The sequence below is a fragment of the Cavia porcellus genome, unplaced genomic scaffold, assembly GCF_034190915.1.
Source record: "Cavia porcellus strain 051 isolate PalLab524CR breed Dunkin Hartley unplaced genomic scaffold, mCavPor4.1 scaffold_1, whole genome shotgun sequence".
In the NCBI taxonomy this organism is placed as follows: domain Eukaryota; kingdom Metazoa; phylum Chordata; class Mammalia; order Rodentia; family Caviidae; genus Cavia; species Cavia porcellus.
Window position 1 is genome coordinate 201,551,512 of NW_026947484.1, and position 18,772 is coordinate 201,570,283.

An 18,772-nucleotide genomic window follows, 5' to 3' on the forward strand; every position below is an offset into this window, starting at 1 on the left:
TAGGAAGCACTAATGATGTTGGTTGAGTAGTTTGTTCAAATATGACCCTTTCGGGGGCCGGGGTACAGCTCATGGGTAGAGCATGCGCCAAGTGGTGTACAAGGACCTGGCTTCCCTCTCCAGTACCAGAAAACAGCAGCTTGAAATGATCCGTTCTGGACAGGTACCCCAAACCAAACTCTCCCTCCTAAAGTATGACGTAACATTATATTGACTGATACCTTGATTTGATAAATAGACTGAAGCTCTGTTAGCCATGAGTATTACCTAGATTAGGCCCTGTATGTAGGTTTAAAAACTTAAAAGGGCATTGCAACACCAGTCTTTCTCCTAAATCCAGAGGTTCTGTCTGTAAAATGAAACTCTTTTGAGAGTAGTTTTTCAAAGATATCAGGACAGCAGATTCAGGCAGATTCAGGCCAGAGCTGCTTTGGCAAATGCGGACACATCCTTGTCTGTAAGTGACATGGAAGATCTGACCTGTGGGTGCACAAGTAGCTTAAATACTGCCTTTCTGCCCCTGCCTAGCAGTCTTTTCAGCTCTTCAGCCTGACCCCAGCACTGTGGAATGAAGACTTAGACTTCACGACACTGTTTTTTCTGGGGTCTTCATCTGAAGCAGGAGGGGTCCTCAGCAGGGACCTCATCGTACAGTGCCAGTTTCAGAACAGCCCCATAGAGCTTGGAAAAGCTTTGGCCAGTGTCCAGGTGGCAGTCAGCCCCATCTGTGCTGAGAGCTCCAGCTCTGCTCAGCACGGAGAAGACCATGCCATGATACTGGCAAGGGGTGGAGCTCCACGCCAGCCCTGGCATCCATTCAGTATGAGCTGGAGACAGGCTCTTTTTCCCCGCCTTTCACTTACATTTCTGTAAATAGAAAATGCGGGCTCTGTGGGCTGGAGCCCTAATCCGCTGTTTGTTCATCACTCACAGCTCTGATGAGTGACTTGGTACTTTTGTCCTGGACTTGGTGGCAGTCAGGTCAGCTGGGCCTGATTGTGGACCTCCTGACCACATCTTTATTTGTCCTCTTAATGTAGTGGTTCTCAAAGCAGGGTCCCTGGGAACCTGTTAAACACAGACAAGTCCCAATATGAATTTGCCAAATGAGAAACTCTGGGGAAGGACCCAGCCTTCTGTAAAGAGCCCAGCAGGGGATCCTGAGGCCTGCTCATAGGGGAAAGCACTGTTTCAGGCCCTGCAGGGTTATTCCAAGGTCATCCTTTAGATCCTGGATTCTTTGTGGGTGCTTTGAACAAACCCCCAAGAATGGGAGAGGTGCCAGCATCAAGGAGATAAGTAATTGTTGTCATCACTTTAAGTACAGAAAAAAAAAGTGACAAACTATAGAAACTGGTGGGTACAAATTCTTGACAAAATTGTAAGGAATTAAAAACTGGTTTGTGAGGAAGAAGTGGTCACTCAGAGGTCACAGGCGAGTGGTTTCCGCCAGTGTAGTTTCTGTCGTCATTTGTTGTGCACCAGTCACTGGCACCATGAATATTTGTTCATCTACAAGGTTTTTGGCACCCATGGCAAGCACTGTGGATGCAATAGAAAGTAAAACATGTGTGACCCCTCTTTCAGGGGCTTAGCTTCACATGATCTGAGAGTTCCAGGAGGCACTATGAGGAGAGCAAATGAGTGGTCTGGCGGAGGGTGACCACGCTTTACATCAGGGCTGTCAGGAAAGGCCTCGCCGGAAATTGCTGGTGGAGCTGAGATCTGCGTCATGAGAAGAGCATCTGTTCCAGGCACTGGGGAAAGTTCTGGCAAGGTCAGCTGGAGATCACTTTCCTTCCTCTGGAGAAGAAGGTCACTGGCAAGGTCACTTTCCTTCCTTTGGAGAAATCTGCTTTTGCTCGTGACTGGGTGTCCATCTCATGGGTGTGTTGGGGACAGAAAACTATTAAAAAGCACAGACGCTGGAATTTTCAGATTCTTAATTCTTCCAGGTCCAGTTTTCCTGAACCCTGACCTGCTCTGACCTCCCTCCACTGGTGCATTGGCCCACGCCCTGAGCACTGTGTCCCTGGTCTGTCCCAACCCACTGATCACCAAGAGCCACCCTGCCACGCACACACCTGCTGGTGAATCAAGCATCCTCACAGAGGTTGATTCTCTTTTAAGAATGGATTTCTTTTTACTATGAAATACTTCAAGCATGCAAAAATAAATTTTTAATTATAGGGAATAATGTAATGAAAATCTATAAACCCACACTACCCATCTTAAAACACAGTAAGCCTGCAGTTGAGACTGTTTCTCACCCTCTGGCCCTGTCCCTTTCCCATCTGTCCCCCACCTCCCTAATCAGCAGCTCGGGTTTGTGGTTTGTTGTTCCGCAGGTCTGGGTCTGTTCATCTGGCAGAGCTGAAGATGGTAGACTGCCCATTTGTACTAACTACTGCTTACTTGACTTGCTCTTTTTATGTTTTAATTTTTTCACATCTGCTTTGCGACTTATTCAGATTAAATATCTTTAGGAATTGAGGAAAATGAGCACTTAGTGTAAGTTGCCTACAGTTTCCATTTCTGTTTCTAAAAGAGTCCACAAGACATCAGCCTAAGATTGTTATGTTTGGCTTTGAATCACAATTAGCTTTCCTTTGCTGGCTGGGATTTGGACTTGTTGATGGGTAGATAAGAAGATGTACAGGTCCCATGATTGCTGTGACAATTTGCCTGTCATTCTGCACATTGCCCCAGACAGGACTGAAATCTCACAGATGCTGTTAGTAATGAGATTACAAATGAACAAACAAAAAAAGCATATCATCTTATCTGTAAGCCATAAAAACCTACTAATATAAAGGAACGAGCGAGGCATAGTGGCTCATACCTGTAATTCAAGCTATGCGGGAGGATTGCAAATCGGAGACCAACCTGGACAATTTAGTGATACCCCACCTCAAAATAAATTATAAAGGAAGCTAGGCATGGTGGCACATGCCTGTAATCCCAGCACTCAGGAGGCCAAGGCAAAAGGATCACTGTGAGTTTGAGGCCAGCCTGGGCTACAAAGTAAGCTCAAGGCCAGCCTGAACTGCATAGTGAGACCCTATCTCAAAAAGACAAATAAATAAATAAATAAATAAATAAATAAATAAATAAATAATAAAGAAATGATCTTTAACCGATTAACATTGGAATCCCCCAAGCATCCATTCTGGTGACTATGGTGGTCCTAATTAATGAACATCATATCTCATAACTGTGTCTGCTTTGATGGTAAAATTCTCTTTTGTTTTGTGTTGAAAGGGCTCTGTGAATTTCAAATTTGGGGTTCTTTTTGCCAAAGACGGACAGCTCACTGATGATGAGATGTTCAGCAATGGTGAGTGGGCACTTCCTCCTCTCTGCTGGCAGAAACCTCACCCTGCCCTGCTCATTCAATTTTCATTCAAAATTTAACTGATTTGCCAGGCATGGTGCCACATGCCTGTCAGTATAGCACTCAGGAGGCTGAGACAGCAGGATCACCACAAGTTCAAGGCCGGCCTGGACTGCATACCAATACCCCTGTCTCTTTCTGCACTACCCACCAAAATTGAACTCATCTATTGAGTTGGAATTTTAATCCAAGAAGATACTTTCACAAAATTTCAGGGTAAATTTTGTAGGGCATTTTGTTTCTTTTATCTGGCAAATATTTACCAATCATCTAATTTCTGGCAGTTTCTGCTCCAGGCACTAAAACATACAGTCTAAGGGGAAAAGCACATGAACATGGAAATCAGTGGGAAATCAGTGATTGGGAGAATCATAAGACGGTGTCCTCCTTGTGATCCATTGCATGTTTCATGCTCAGTACCTATTTACAGTTCATGGAGGCAGTAATAACGTTTTTACTCCACCTTACTAAATGGCTGGGTCCCCAGGCTGGTATTTTCCTTCCCTTCAGTCCTGGGAATTGTGAAACACCCTCTTGGCTCCAAGAAGGAAATGGGACTTCGTGTTCTTCCCTACCACACAGATCAATAGAGTGTCTAATTTTCAAGTGCAAGATCTCAGTGCATGTATAGGAAACAAGGCCTTGACTGTCACAATTTTTTCCTGCTCTACCTCTTCCCACAGAAATTGGAAGTGAAACTTTTCAAAAATTTTTAAATCTCCTGGGTGACACAATCACACTAAAGGGCTGGACAGGCTACCGCGGCGGTCTGGACACCAAAAGTAAGCTTGTCTCTTGATTTGCGCTGTTACTGTTGGTAGAATGTGTTAGTTGGCTTGAGCTGTGCTTGTATTTATACTCAAGATGGGGGCGGAGATGGACCAGAGACAACTGGAGGGAAGCTGAGCTTCACCCCCAATCTGACAGGGGTCATTGGACAACATGGGTCCCCAGAGCCCTAGGAGGTGGCAGAACTTCCCACAGCCATAGTCACATGCTGCCTAATGCCATGTCCACATCCAGTGGCAGTCCTGTGAGACTGTATTGCCTGTGACACTGGAGCCGAGGATATCAGTACCCTCTGACATCACACAGTACAGTCACCTAACAACTCAGCCATTCTCCGCAGTCGTCTCTGTCAATCAACAGTAGTTGAGCGCTGACCATATTGAGCTCTGGGGACACAGAGTGGATAAACCAACATGGTCCCTGCCTCTCTATAAGCCTGGAATCCACTGGACAGCATAAATACTAAACAGATAGCTATCAACTGTTTATCACAGCGTGCTCACAGGAGCTAGGAAGTGCAGAGTGCCAAGGGGTGTCTTGTCAAATCTGGAGGCTTACAGAAGGCGGTGATGTTCCAGACAGAAAGGAGAGGGTGATGAGTGGGAGCAGTGAGAAGGAGAGAAGCGAATGCCAAGCAAGTTAGCATCTACAAAGTCCCTGAGACAAGAAAGACCCTGAAAATACCTTTAAGGGAGTAGAGTCTAGGAAGGATGCCCTGCAGACTGGAGAAGGGGAACAGGGGAGACACTGCAGGTATTTGAGGTCACACTGGTGTCATTATGTAGTGGGGCAAGGGATGATGACATAGCTGGTGCCTTGGGCAGCAGCTGCATGGTGTGGAGAGAGCAGAAAGAGGAACCAGGGAGACACAGCTGCCTCAGACAGGAGGTGCTGAGCTCCGTGGCTCAGGCAGCAGGCCGGCAGAGAGAGAGTGCACTGTGAGTTTGAGGGCCCTTTCCAGGGCAGAGGATGCAGGACCTGTGCTAACCAAGAACGGGTTGAAGAGGAGAAGGAACTCAGCGCAGCACCAACGCACTGGGCCTGGTGTAGCCGGCAAGTGGTGGCACTAGCAGTGACACAGAGGATATTAAAGGGCAGCAGCTGGGTGTTGGAGCCTGCGAGGCAGAGGCAGATGAGGTCTCAGCTTCAGATTGGGACTCACTTGGGCCATCTCGTCTCTGTGTAGCATTTCTAGCTATTCCTTGTGCTTCTGCTCTTCGCTTTTTTGTTTTTATCAGTCAGACAATGATGTGAGGCTCCGTTGACCCAAATGTGGCAGGCTTCAAAACCAGGCACCCTTCCCTACCTTCTGGAGCCTCTCCCCCAAAACCTACGTTGACATCATTTCATAGATTCTAAGTTGGAAGCAGTGTGTAAGAACTATACCGGAAGCAGGTTCCCTGATGAGCACAGGGTGGGGGAGCTCTCCGTCTCAGTGTGCATGGGGCGGATCATAGGCACCTGCAAGCTCATCACCAGTGGCCACCGCCAGCCTCCAAAATGGGATCCTGGCTGCTGCCCAGGATTTGCACTTTGAAGGCTTCCTAACATCTTTGAGAGTTAGTTGGTACTTTTATCTCCACTTTGAAATTAAGAAACTGAGGCCCAGAGAATAGTGAGGTGACTTGCCAAAAAAATTATAAAATAATAATTTAAAATAATATGATAGAAGAGCCCTTAGGCTTTGAAAAAGAATAGTAACAGCTAATGAGAACTTGAGTCCAAGACTGCCGAACTCCAAAGCCCATGCTTTACTTCCTGCACTGTTCTGCCAGCAACATCGCTTCCTTTCACTTTGGAAACAGAGCAGTCCTGGTATCCTGTGCACCCACAGCACCCGGAAGTCAGGGAATAGTGTACGCTCTCCTCCTTAGCCCAAGCATCTGATCTCTCTTCTGAGGCCAGGCATGAATCTGACAGAGACCGAGTCTGGAAAGAGAGGCGAGATCTGTCACATAGAAGAGTCAGAGCCCTGCAGGAAGTGGAGCGTAACACTTAGACAATCTTCTATGCTTCTCCTTGGGTGGATAATCTAGCAAGATCTTTGAGAATACACTGATTTTCCCTCATCTACAAATAAAGACTATTTCCATATGGCCTCAGGAGTCTGTCTTTCCACTAAATGGCCACTTGTATCTTACAGATGACACCACAGGAATACATTCGGTCTATACTGTGTACCAAGGGCATGAAATCATGTTTCACGTTTCCACTATGTTGCCATATTCCAAAGAGAACAAGCAACAGGTAGGTGTGAACTCAGGCTCATGGAGAATCGAAGTCATCTATAGTAACCAATGGGGAGAGAACGTCATAATGATCTCATTATGAGACTGTGCATTACTCTCTATGAGTTGGATTCTAGCTACCAGTGTGAGGACCGTTTTTATAGTCTGTATACATCAATTGTCAACAAATCTTATGAAGCTCTGTTTTCCCTAACACTGTCTGTCACATGAAGAAATAAGGGTCAGGGTAATAATGGGCATATATGTGCATGAACATGTGTATGTGGGAATTGTAGACTTAGCTCAGTCCATGTTATATTGCTATAACAACATGCCCAAGGCTGGGTACTTTATAAAGAAAAGGTTTGTTCAGTTAACAGTTGTGAAGACTCAAGAGTATGGTGCTGGTATCTGCTCAGCTCTGCAGAGGGCCTTGGGTTCGATGGTATCACAGTGGCTGGCACAGATGAATCTGCACAGCAAGATGGGGGCAAATGAGATTGAGCAGGAGCATCGTGCTCACCTGTAACAATCTGCTCTTTCAGGGCCTGAGAGTAACAATGGACTTTCATGAGGAAAGCATTAATACCCTTAGAGACTTCCTCACCTCCCGCTGGGCCCCCTCTCTTGACAGCACCACACTAGGCACCTAGCTTCAGCACTGGACCTCTGGGGCCTGCTCAGCCTAGCACCAGACTCCCCAAGACTGTTTTATACGTGTCACCTTTCTTGGTGACTTTTTCAGGGCACCTTCTGTGTTGTAAAAATGAAACTCCAGGACGTAAAATAAGTGGCTCCTGCACAATGGTTGATGTGCATTGTTGTTCAGGTCAGCACAGATGGCTGACACCAAGTGTCTGTGTGGGCTGTGCCATCCTGGAAAACTCCCTGGGGTGCCCCAGCCCCCTCGAGAGTCTGACTCTTCACAAGGGAAGATCTTACCGCTTGGCGGCATTTTCCTGCTACTGGCTTTTGAGGGATTTGGGGATTTCCATTTAGACTTCTATGAGATTTTTAACATTTTTTACACTTGGACAGCATCTAATAAATAAATGTCACTAACATGAATGGACAGTTAGCAAAGATTGGTGTGAAATAGGAACCCTACTAGAGAGTGTGTGTGAGGGATAAGAATGTGCAGTTCCTGTTTCAACAAGGCAGAAACACACAGAGCACACTCAAGGGCCAGGATACCCGGCTGGGATGCGGAGATGTTTTGGGGAGATGGCGGATGGACGGTAGGAAGAGCCAGTGCCATGTGGTGGTATGAGGCTGGAATAAGGAGCTGGTAGCCTTTCTGGGAGGCTGTGGAGACCCATCAGAGACTTAAGTCTGTTCCAGTTACCGAAGGAGAACTCGGTGAAGGACAGGCTGGGGCAGGAAGTGTGTAGGCCCAGGAGGACCGGAAGCGGCTGAGGTGCACGCACAGTGGGTAGGCGTCCTCTGTATGGGTAAGAGCACCAGTATTACCGCTGCCAGACCTCACCTCCTGTCAAGTTCGGGGGCTCTTGTGATCCAGTGGAGAAGGGAGACCACACTGGTCTTCCCAATCATTGTGAATTTGGTTGACTTTTATCATTTAATGATAATATCAAAAAACTACTATTAAACTATTTTATAAGCCCAGCACCAGCCTTTTCAGTGCCATACACTTATCAAAATTGCCCATGCCCCATGGCATAAGGGGCATTGTCCAGAGGGACAAACATGCCAGTTCAAGCCTCTGTCCTGTTCAGAAGTCTTTCTCTTCAAGAGGCTTGCTGATGACCTTATCTGTTTAGGGAACCCATCAGCAAAACGGTGCAGCAGCATTCCCAGGGCACTGAGCTACTCCCAGATGGCCCCGCTGTGCTGGATACTCGGGCTAGCATGAGCTCCCTTGGCCCAGCATCGATAGATAAGAGAAAATCAAAGTTATAAAACTTCTGCCGATTACCAGGGCAGTAATTCAGGTGAGAAGAGAGATGATGGTGAACTCTTATAGTGCTTAATCCTGAGGTCAGCTGGGGAAGGACCTCCCTCCAGCTCCAGTTTCTTGGGGATCTAAGATAACTGGCAAGAAGTTAGAGGCAAGTCTGAATCCTACAGTCTTGTTGGCTTTCTGACCAGCTGGCATCTGGAGCCCTCATGGAACAGCCCTGGATGCACCCTGGGTGTGAGGTAAACAAGCAGGCTTTCACAAGATTCTGCGGACTTCTGGTTTTGCAGGTTGTGATAGGACAGTAACTTCTTCAGTCCCTGTCTTTCCAAGGAGATCAAAGGGGCTGAAAGAGGGATGTTGCTGTCAGCCTCTCTGGGGCCTTATCTTCCTGATGCCCTTGCAGGGTCAGCACCGCTAACATCCCGACTCCACACATGCAGACCCCCACACAGCACTTAGTTCCAGATGAAGGCACAGGTTCAGCCACCCCTGAGCCAGATGGGCACATCCTGTGTGCATACTGCCACGCCCGTGGCTCCTGTCTTTCCATACTCCCTACCTCCCGGGGTCTACTCCACCTCTTTTTTTTTTTTTTTAAAGGAAAAAGAGAAAAAACAAAACAAAGCAGTGTAAGGGTACAAGTAATACAGAGCTACAAAACAAAAAAAAAACTGTAAGAAATCGCCAGTTAATAGATTACACATTATCATCTTAGAGATAGTTGCTCAAGTCACAGTATCAAAGCATACAAAATGGTACAGTCAAACAGTGAGACTGCAAACAGTTGTGTTCAATGATCCAACCAAAAACATTAATATGGTCATCTATTTAACACCCCTAAACACACTTGCAGTTGTATCCTTTAGAGCACTTTTTTTTCCTCTCTTTTTTACAACAAAATTTACACATTTAATTACTCCTTAGTTCTTATTACTTTTTTTTAAGAGAATAAAGTCAAATATGGCAAAACAAAGCTGTCAGTCAAAACCAAGGATAGACATAGCACATGATGTAGAACAGAGTACAAGGTTATCAACCGTGGTTACCATAATGCCTCTTGCTTCCTTAAAAAGAATTGTCTGTCTCATTAGGTATTGTAAAGTTGAACAAAACAGTAGAGAACAAGACCAATAAAACCTAAACCTTGTAAACATTACAGGACTTCCAAAGAAGATTAATAGTCAAACCAGAATGGGCATCATAGTGAATCTTATTTCCTTCAAAATAGTTGCCTATACCCTCAAACTTGATACTATCATACAGAACAGAACAGAGTCTAATCAGTCAAAACAAGATAATGGGAGTATTACAGGACTTCAAATCAAGTTAATAGGAAATCAAAAAAGTTACTATAATATATCCTAATTTTTTTTATTTTTTCCCCTTAATTAAAAAAATCATAAAAAATAATTTTTTTAATGAATAAGGGAGAGATTAAGAAAAAAGAGGACATAACAACATAACAATACTGGTCAAAGCATGACAGTTTCCGCAACCTAGTGCTTCACCACCAAATAACCCGACTTAATAGTAGTTACCATACTGTCTTTTTCCTTGAAATATTTGAATATAACTTCATATACTATAGCTTCAAACATATCAAGTCAGTGTAAAACCATTCAAGTGGATGAAAGCATTGTAGGATATTTAGAACCAGCTAACAGAAAACGAACAATGGTTTCTATATTATCTCTTTGCCTATAACAATTTTTATTTATACTATCACATATAATAAAATCCAGCAAGATACATCATGATAAAACCAATGGAGACAGAAGAACAAAAGCTTGGTGGGACTTCAAAACAAGATGATATTAAATCAGCACTAGCTATTATGATGTCTTGTTTTCTTCAAAATAGCTGTTCATTTCATCACAGGCAATAATATCAAGCAGCCCAGAATAAAGCCATTCCAATTAATAAGTGAAAACTTTATGAAGCTTCAAGGCCACATAATGGGTAATCATGATTACCACATACTTTTATATATTTGAATCATTACTTACATACTTTACCCTTTCAACGTGCCAGTGCGGGTAGCCGGACCTCCCTCCCCACACTCTGCAGATGCTTCCTGGGCTGGGTGCCTCCAACCTCAGGCAGCACTCCATCCAGGCCTCGGCCTCCACAGAGGTCCCTTCTGCTCCTCATGTTACCAGGCAGGGTGGTGGAATCCTTCATAGCTCTGCTCTCTGTCTACCCAGTCTGTCAGGAAATCTACTGGCTCTGCCTTCAAAATACAACTGAAGTCAGATCACCAGTCATACTGGAGTGACAGCACCTCTGAAATGGATTGTGTATATGGTACCTTTCCTCCCGGGCCTCTATGCTATTCCCCTGCCCCTGACAGTCAGCAGCAGGGGAGCCTTTCAAATGCAGTCCAATCCCGCTGCTTTCTTTCTCAACCTCCATTGCCCCGCTCAGGTGCAAACCAGCGTCCTGAGCTGGCCTTGTGCAATGCCTCTCTTCTCAAAGTCTGCTGTGTCCCGCCACATGAGCCTGCCTCTGTTCCTCTGTCACAGGCCCGTGGGCCTTGGAGTTGCCCTTCCCACTGCTGGGAGCTCTTCCCTACACCTCCACCTTTGACTGCTCAGCTGTGAACTCGGCACCAGGCCACTGCCCACAGCCCTTGGCCTGCTCTCCTTTTCTGGAGCAGTTACTCCCTTTGAGCACCATTCGGATAAGTTCGTGGACTTGTTTGTTCTGCTTCCTGTATATTCTCCTCTTCCTCCCCCCCTCCCCCCACAGGAGTATAAGTGAAGGCAGGGTTTCTTGTCTTTGCTCCTGGCACAGAATAGCAGCACAATAATATTTTTAAATGTATAGACAACCACTGAAATACAACTCATATGCCATATAATTCACCCTTTAAATGACCAAGAGATTTTAGTGTTTTTACAAGATTTTCTAATTATCACAGTCAGTTTTCATTACAGCAAAAATAAACAACCTGTCCCTTCCCTTACCTCTCCCTTTCCGGTCTGTTTTGGTGACCATGAATCTGCTTTCTCTCTGTGATGATTTCCCTATTATGTATAAATGACATCACATGATATATGACCTTTTCTAACTGGCTTCTTGCGATTAGCATATTTTCAAAGACCATCAGTATGATAGTGCTTCATTCCTTTTACTTGCTGAACAATTTCCCATTGTATGGATATGAGCTACATTCTGTTTTTTCACTTGCCAATTATTTTTATTGTAATAAAAAATGCATCATGTAAAACCTACCATTTTAACCAACACACCGCGTACAGATCAGCAGCAGTGGGTCCATTCGCACTGATAGGCTCCCATCCCACCGTCCCCTCCAGGACTCTGCCTTCCTCAGCTGGAAGCCCACAGATGATGGTTCCACACTTCCCCTCCAGCAGCCCAACAGCCACCATTCTGCTTCATGATCCCTATGGCTTGATGCTCCTCACCTCGGTGGAATAATGCAGTCATTTTCCTTTTGTGCCTGGCTTATTTGACTGAACAGAGCGTCCTCAGGGTTCATCCATGTGGAAACTTGTTTCCAGATTTCATTCCTTCTTAGGGATGAATAATATTCCTTTGCATACATGTACCACATTTTCTTTATCCATTCATCTGTTGGTGGATATGGGGCTTTTTCTGCCTTTGGCTATTGTGAATAATACTGCTGTGACCATAGATGGCACACAGATGGTGAATCTTTGCTTTCACTTCCTTGGGGTATACTGCTGGTAGAGCTATGTTTCACACTCTGAAGAACCACCATATTCTTATCCATAGCAGCCGTGCCATTTGACATTCCCTCCAGCAGTGCCCAAGGGCCCCAGTTTCTGGTGCTCACCGATGCTTCACTATTTAGATAGCTGTCTGAGTGAGTGTGCAGAGCTATCTCATTTTGGCTTGCATTTCACCCCTCGTGATTGTAAGTACCTTTTTCGTGTAAATTGTCTATTTACATGTTTCTTTGGAAAAGAGTGTCTTTTGCCCTGCTGTATTAATGTTTTGTTGCTGAGTAGCAGGAGTTGATAGGTTGCAGCTATAAACCCCTTATCAAATACATGCTTGCAGATGCTTTCCCCCACTGTCCAACGGGCTGTCTTTTCACTCTGGTGATAGTGTCCTTTGATGCCTGAAAGTTTTAAATTTTCATGGAGTTCAATTTATTTTGTTATTATATGTGTTTTTGATTTCTTGATTACTAAAGAAATCATTACAATAAACAATAAATACTATTTTTTTTTAATTTAATGAAATTGGGGCCAGGGATTTAGCTTAGCGGCATAAGCGCCTGCCATGCAAGCACACAGTCATGAGTTCGATCCCCAGTACCAAAAAAATAATAATAATAATTTAATAGAATTGAAATTATTCGAAGCTCTATAATTCTTAGTTTCTTCTGGCAAATTGGGAATGAGTCCTTTGATTCCTATACAAATCAGTCAGGGATCTGCTCTGTAAGACTTACTGTAGAATAGAGACTTGGGGACAGGGACAAAAAAAAAGCCCTGTGCAAAAAAAAAAAGCTAGAAGCCCTATAAGAATGTCATCAGAGCCATGTGCAGATATAGCCAAGCAGCACAAGCACCTGCCTGGCAAGCACAATGTCCTGAGTTCAATTCCTGGTTTTAAAAAAGTCTATATTTACATAAGAATGGCATCAGAAAAGTGCTGTGGGCATTGAGGGACAAAAAAATGACCTTTGAAAAGTTAAGGAGGCCTAGAGAAGGTGTCTTGTGCCTAGGCTTGCACAGATGGCCGGATTTGAAATACTCAGAAATCAGAAACTAGGCAAAGTAGCTTGGCTTACTTCTTGCTACGTAATGAACCACTCAGCCAGCAGCTTCCGCTGGTCTCCATCATTTGCAGCCCCTGGCCGCTGAGCTAGATGAGGACACCTGCCCTGTCCCTGCTCCATGCAGTGCCAGGGTCTCCCAGTTGTCCTCTCTTCCTTCTCTGCGGCACCGGGCCTGACTTCTGTCATGGGGCCTGTCATGGGGCCAAAAGCACCTCCTGAGAGAGCAGGGGGGTGAGCTTTGCTACAGTTTGTTCACTGCTGCAGTCTTCAGTCAGCAGTAATATTCAAGGCAACAGCACATGAACCCCACCTTCCAGTGAGGGGTGTGACCAAGAGTCCCCATCGTCAATTGCCATGTTCAGAACTTGGACACCAGGGATCCAGAGGCGTGCCAAGTCATTGCATGTGAGCAGATAAGCACAGGCCGAGAACAAGGTCGGGACAGTGTGACCCGCGGGCCACAGCCAGCCATACCTGCTTCTTCATGCTTTGTCTGTGGCTGCCTTTGCACTCCGGGAGCAGCCTTGTAAAAAGACCACGTGGTTTGCAAAGCTAGAAATACTCTCCACCTGACCCTTCTAGAAAAGGATGTTGACCACAGATCAGATCATTTTAGAAAGGGTAACAGGAGTCAAATTAGACAACATCATTTCTCACCAAGTGTATGCTTTGGAGTTAGCTAGGGCAGGCTGGGGATGCAGCTCAGAGGCAGAGTGCTTGCCTAGTGCGAGCTAAGAGGTAGAAGGAGGGGAGGAACTGGCTGAGGTGTTTATAAAAGTACCCCTTTGAGCCCCCTCCCAGGAATTCTGCTCGCTTCCTACTAAATGCAGATCAAGGGATAATATGTGCAGACAAACAATACAGGCACAGTAGTATAGGAAGAGAATGGAGGCTATCCAGGAGGCAAGGGAGTCAAGGGAAATGGAAGTTCAAATCAGGAGAGGACTGGGAGAGCCAAGACGGCTGGTGAAACATGGGAGACAGAAAGCCAAGGACATCTGAAGGTCAGAGCTCTGCCCTGGCCTTTGTGGCTTGTCATACTGTTATGATTTTTAACTCCGTGTTTGACCTCAGCGTTGTCATTTATGCTTATCACAGGTGGAAAGGAAGCGTCACATTGGAAACGATATTGTCACCATCGTGTTCCAGGAAGGAGAGGAATCTTCTCCTGCCTTTAAGCCTTCCATGATCCGCTCCCATTTTACACGTATCCTGGGCCTCCGCAGATGCTCCAATTCAGCAGCCTCGTTGGACTTAAGATGACCCTCATGACCCACATGCTATACCTGACATTTTTGCATTACTAGAGCCCAGACCTGCTGCTTTAGAATTTTTGCTGTTTCTAATAATTGATAATAATTTCCTAATTATTGCATGTTTCCCTGTTCCTCCATCTGTCCATTAGAGTAGTAAATGGGTTAACTGAATTCTCCCCTGCCAAAATATCTTGCAATCTGTGAACTAAGGGGAACTTCCTACCATCTATCGGTGATAAATATATTAAAGAAATAGGGCTGGGGTTTAGCTCAGTGGCATAAGCGCCTGCCTTGTAAGCAGGCAGTCGTGAGTTTGATCCCTGGTACCGCTAAAAAGGAAAAAGACCAAAAAAAAAAAAAAAAAAAAAATATAGTGAATGAATCCTCAGAGAAATTTGCTTTAGTTATAAAAATTTCTAAGTTAAACTAAATAGCCAAACCAGGTGTGGTGGTGCATGCCTGTAATCCCAGCACTCAGGAGGCTGTGACAGAAGGATGGCCATGAGTTTAAGGCCAGCCTGGACTACACAGCAAGACCCTGTCTCAAAAAACAAATAAATAAATTTTTTAAAAAATAAAAAGCCAAAATAATTTGTCCTGGTTGAACCTAAGCCCTGATAATAGCTGCTGTATAACCTCCTCTTGAGCTTTGAAAATTGATAGACCAGGAAATTTTTATTTGCTTTGCCTAATCCCTATTCAGCTTGTAAAACCAGCAATTTCCCAGGATGGGACTGAAGGTCCCTGCAGGATCAGAACCCAGCTGAGCCAGACCCAGAGGCAGAACCCAAAGGTGGTGACTCCACAGGTTTTCTGCAACAGGCATTTTCAAAATCAGTTCTCATCTAGTTACTCATATTCCCCAGACACCCAATGGAAATGCTCAGAGAGAGGAGCCCTGTGACACATGCACTAGGAATGAATTGCTCTCTGTACTTAAGGCCTAACAATGTAGCATATAAGTATTGAAAAGCTAAGATTGCCAGATACCTTCCATGAGACTAGGAAAGAAAATGGATCTGCTCCTCCACCTGAACTCTGATTTTCTTTCTTCTCATCCCCTGAGCACCATCTCCTCTGCTTGCTTGATTGAAGACTGCCAATTTTTCCTCTTTCTTGCAGCAGTTCTTACAGAACAGAAAGCTTAACTTCTCCAAGTGCAGTGCAGGAGAGGCAGCGAGGTGACTTTGTGGCTGAGAAGTGGCCATTCTCTTTTAGGGTTTCCCTTACTCGAAGGTTTTACACTACATGGGAAGGGTTTGGCACTTCTGTTTCTGGAAAGGGAGGAGAGAGGGTAGTTACCCATGGAGATCCATTCTGCTGAGCCCCTGCGTGGGAACGTGGAGCACGAGGGGCCTCACAGCCCTGTAAGTCCAGCTGGGCATGGGAGGTGGCAGGGGTAGGGAAGAGTGGGAAAGGGTGACTGCTGGGATGGTTGTGCTGTTTTATTTTCTATCTTTAAGACCTTTAATGAGACATGAGTCACATGCTGTATAGTTTATTTTGTGTGTGTGTGCGTGCACGTGTGTGTGCACAGTGCTAGAGACGGGCAAGGCGTCACACATGCTAGACACACACTACACCGAGCTACACCGCAGCAATCATGCTATTCTGAACTTGGCAGGCTGTAGCCCAAGCAGAGTAGACTATAGAAGCCACCAGCAGCCACATCAGCTTGTGCTGTTTTGTTTTGTCTACCAAAGCCAGAAGGAGTGAGAGAGAAGGTGTATAGTGGCAACATTTAAATTTGCTTTCCTTCTCAAAATGTGTGAGATGAAATATGTGACTAATTTCATGTTGGGCTTTTGTTTGTATTTCCAGGCAAGGGAATTGCTCTTTTTGCTCTGTTGGCAGCTTCGTTGTTTAGTGTCTGTCTTCACGTTGCTCTTCTGACAGCTGCGGAGATTTATCCCTTCCCAGCAGAAGCTCACCCAGACGCTAACCCTAGGCACAGCACCCTCACACGCACCCTCCTGGCCTGTGTGTCTAAAGAAGTTGAGCTTCTGTTCCCAGCCAACAGCAACAGGTGCCCTTAACTAACGGCCAAAATAACACTGCACAGGGTTTCTGAAGCACAAGCTGTCCATTGTGAGCACCAGTTGTTGATTAATTTCCTTGACCATTGGCGCAGATATCTTTGCCTTAGTGAGATATGACCAGCAAAATGACAATTACAGGTGGGTGATGACCTTGTCTTACTCTTGTTCTAATCCTCCTGGTGACGCGTTAATTTGGCATTGATTGTGTGAGGTTCAGCGTGCACACTTGCTGACTGATTTACTAGAGGTGCACTCACCTTAGCAAACGTTCTTCAGGGCTGCCTCTCTTCGGGAAAGATTTGCTTGGTGCAGCAGACACCAGGGTCAGGGTTAGCTTGCTATTTTTTGTACTTTATGTGGGACAAGTTTGATATATTTGATCCTGGCTCTTGTTTCCTGAGCCTCTGCCTTCACTTATCCTTCTGTTCTGAAAAATTAATCTATCTAATGATGCCATGATGTTGTGAACCAAATAGATTTTGGGTTTGAATCCCAGCCCTGTTGCTACCTGATTTTGAGGCTTTGCAGAAGCATTTGTCTCCTCAGAGCCTTAAGCCTTGTGTAGAATGAAGGTGACAGCTTTGGTGAGAATCACAGTCAATGCCAAGGCGTAAAATACCAAGTGCAGTGGGCGGACAGTGGCGGCCTTGTCCGCAAACTAGGAGTCAGACCACAGAGGCCTCGGGGACTCATCTCCACCCTCGAAGTGCACTGGCTGAGCTTGAAAGGAGGCCCGGATGGTGGCCTAGGGTCCTGCTGTGGTGTGCCATTCCTAACACACCACATAGTCTGCTGTTCAGAGTGACAGGAAAAATATCAGTGACCTCTCAGCAAAAACCAACTAATTCTGGGATGCTCTCTACATAGGCTGAAAATATTTTCAGAAGAAAGCGTGCCACTCTTTGGCCCACCCTTGCCATCCCCACCGGTGTTTACAGACCACCAGGAATTCAGGGACTTTTTGCTAGTGAAATGTAAGTCTCCACTTGGAAATGTTTCTGTGACTTATTCCACGTCGGAACGCATTTCTTCATATTCCCCAGGGGTGCTGCATGGGAAAAGGTCGTTGCTAAAGCAGACTGTGTTCCATCAGTTCTCAGCCCAGCACACACTCCGTTTTCCGATGGTGGCATGCGGGTTTTCTCCCCGAGTGCTCATATACCCCTGCCTCATCCTGCCCACCTGCCTTGTGCTTTTGTCCCCCCTACCCTCTCACAGTGATGGGACCCTAAATTGACATTCTTCCCTGGGTTCTGATGCAGCCGTCCTGAATCTCTGCACATGTACGTATACAGGTCTTCGTCAGAGTGGGGTGAAGTGGGGAAGAGTGGTTAGAAAACAGGCATAGGGATGGTGAGAGCTGGGGACAGGGGCACTTGTATGACACAGAGACAGAATGTGCACAGGAGCCCACTTGCCCCATGCCTTTATAGCCTCCCTGTGATACTCAGTACCTGACTCTGACCCCCCGCTGCACAGATCCCGGCTGCACCTCCCCAGAGTGCCCTTAGTTATTCTGTCTGAAGGCCTAGGGAAAGGCTACCTCCTTGGTGATCAACAAGCCACTCAGTGTCATCTGCTGAGGCTCTTTGCAGAGGCCCAGCCCACCAGCCCCAAGGTTGTGGCAGTCTCAGCCCGCGTTCTCTGTGCAGACTGGTTTCTGCCTTCTGCCAGGCACGCTGGGCACTGCCTCCCTCTGCTCCGACCTGCATAGAGTCTGCCTAATTCTGTCACTGTTGCCATGTGGTTTGGGAACATTTACAAAAGCTCTTGTCCTCTCCTCTGAGTCTGTCTTGCTCACCTGACCTAAAGGTGGCACTGAGTCCAGGGCCTTACAGAATTCTTCACAGACACCTGCTCCTCCTCTTCTGGTCTTAATAATGCTGCTGTAGGACTGGCCAAGGCCAACCCTGCAGGCCAGGATGAGACAGACCTGTGCTGTCCCTCCTTTGCCTTCTTTTCTCCCTGCCTGTCCTTCACAGCCCTGCAAGTGCACCCTCCTTTGACAACCCTGGAATGCTCCTGTGTCTATCTGCCCTTGCATTTGACCCCTCTAAGGAGTATGTGTCACTTAACCCCAGGCTCAACCAAGCCACTTGATTAGCACTCTTCCTTGCTGCCCCTGGCAGAAGTCTCCATTTGCCCTCCACATTTGTCTTAGGAATGGAGCTGTGGGGAGCTCCTTGACTGAGGCCCCCTGTGCCTCACCACTCACCCAGAGTGTCACCTCCTGTAGAGGCCCCTCCTGACATTAGGAGCAGCACACACTGCAAATCACGTGCAGAAGAGAATGAGTTTGTTTCTTCTTTCTCACTGCCTGTACCTCTTATTTCAAATGCTGGGTCCCACGCTCAGGTGCCCAGAGAGGTGG

The 18,772-nt window shown here is 46.0% G+C and overlaps 1 protein-coding gene across 8 annotated transcripts in view; it reads left to right on the forward strand.

Annotated features, from left to right (window-relative positions):
• Garnl3 (GTPase activating Rap/RanGAP domain like 3) overlaps window positions 1-18,772 on the forward strand; it is a 140,428-nt gene that overhangs the window by 85,601 nt on the left and 36,055 nt on the right. For 7 of the 8 annotated variants that reach the window (XM_005004022.4, XM_063227765.1, XM_063227747.1 and 4 more), the window contains 6 exons: window positions 3,262-3,337; window positions 4,078-4,176; window positions 6,327-6,430; window positions 14,205-14,313; window positions 16,494-16,539; window positions 17,269-17,375. In XM_005004022.4, coding sequence (XP_005004079.2) covers window positions 3,262-3,337; window positions 4,078-4,176; window positions 6,327-6,430; window positions 14,205-14,313; window positions 16,494-16,539; window positions 17,269-17,375 — 541 coding nt within the window. The remainder of the gene's footprint in view (window positions 1-3,261; window positions 3,338-4,077; window positions 4,177-6,326; window positions 6,431-14,204; window positions 14,314-16,493; window positions 16,540-17,268; window positions 17,376-18,772) is intronic. The other variant, XM_063227762.1, reaches the window with a different exon arrangement.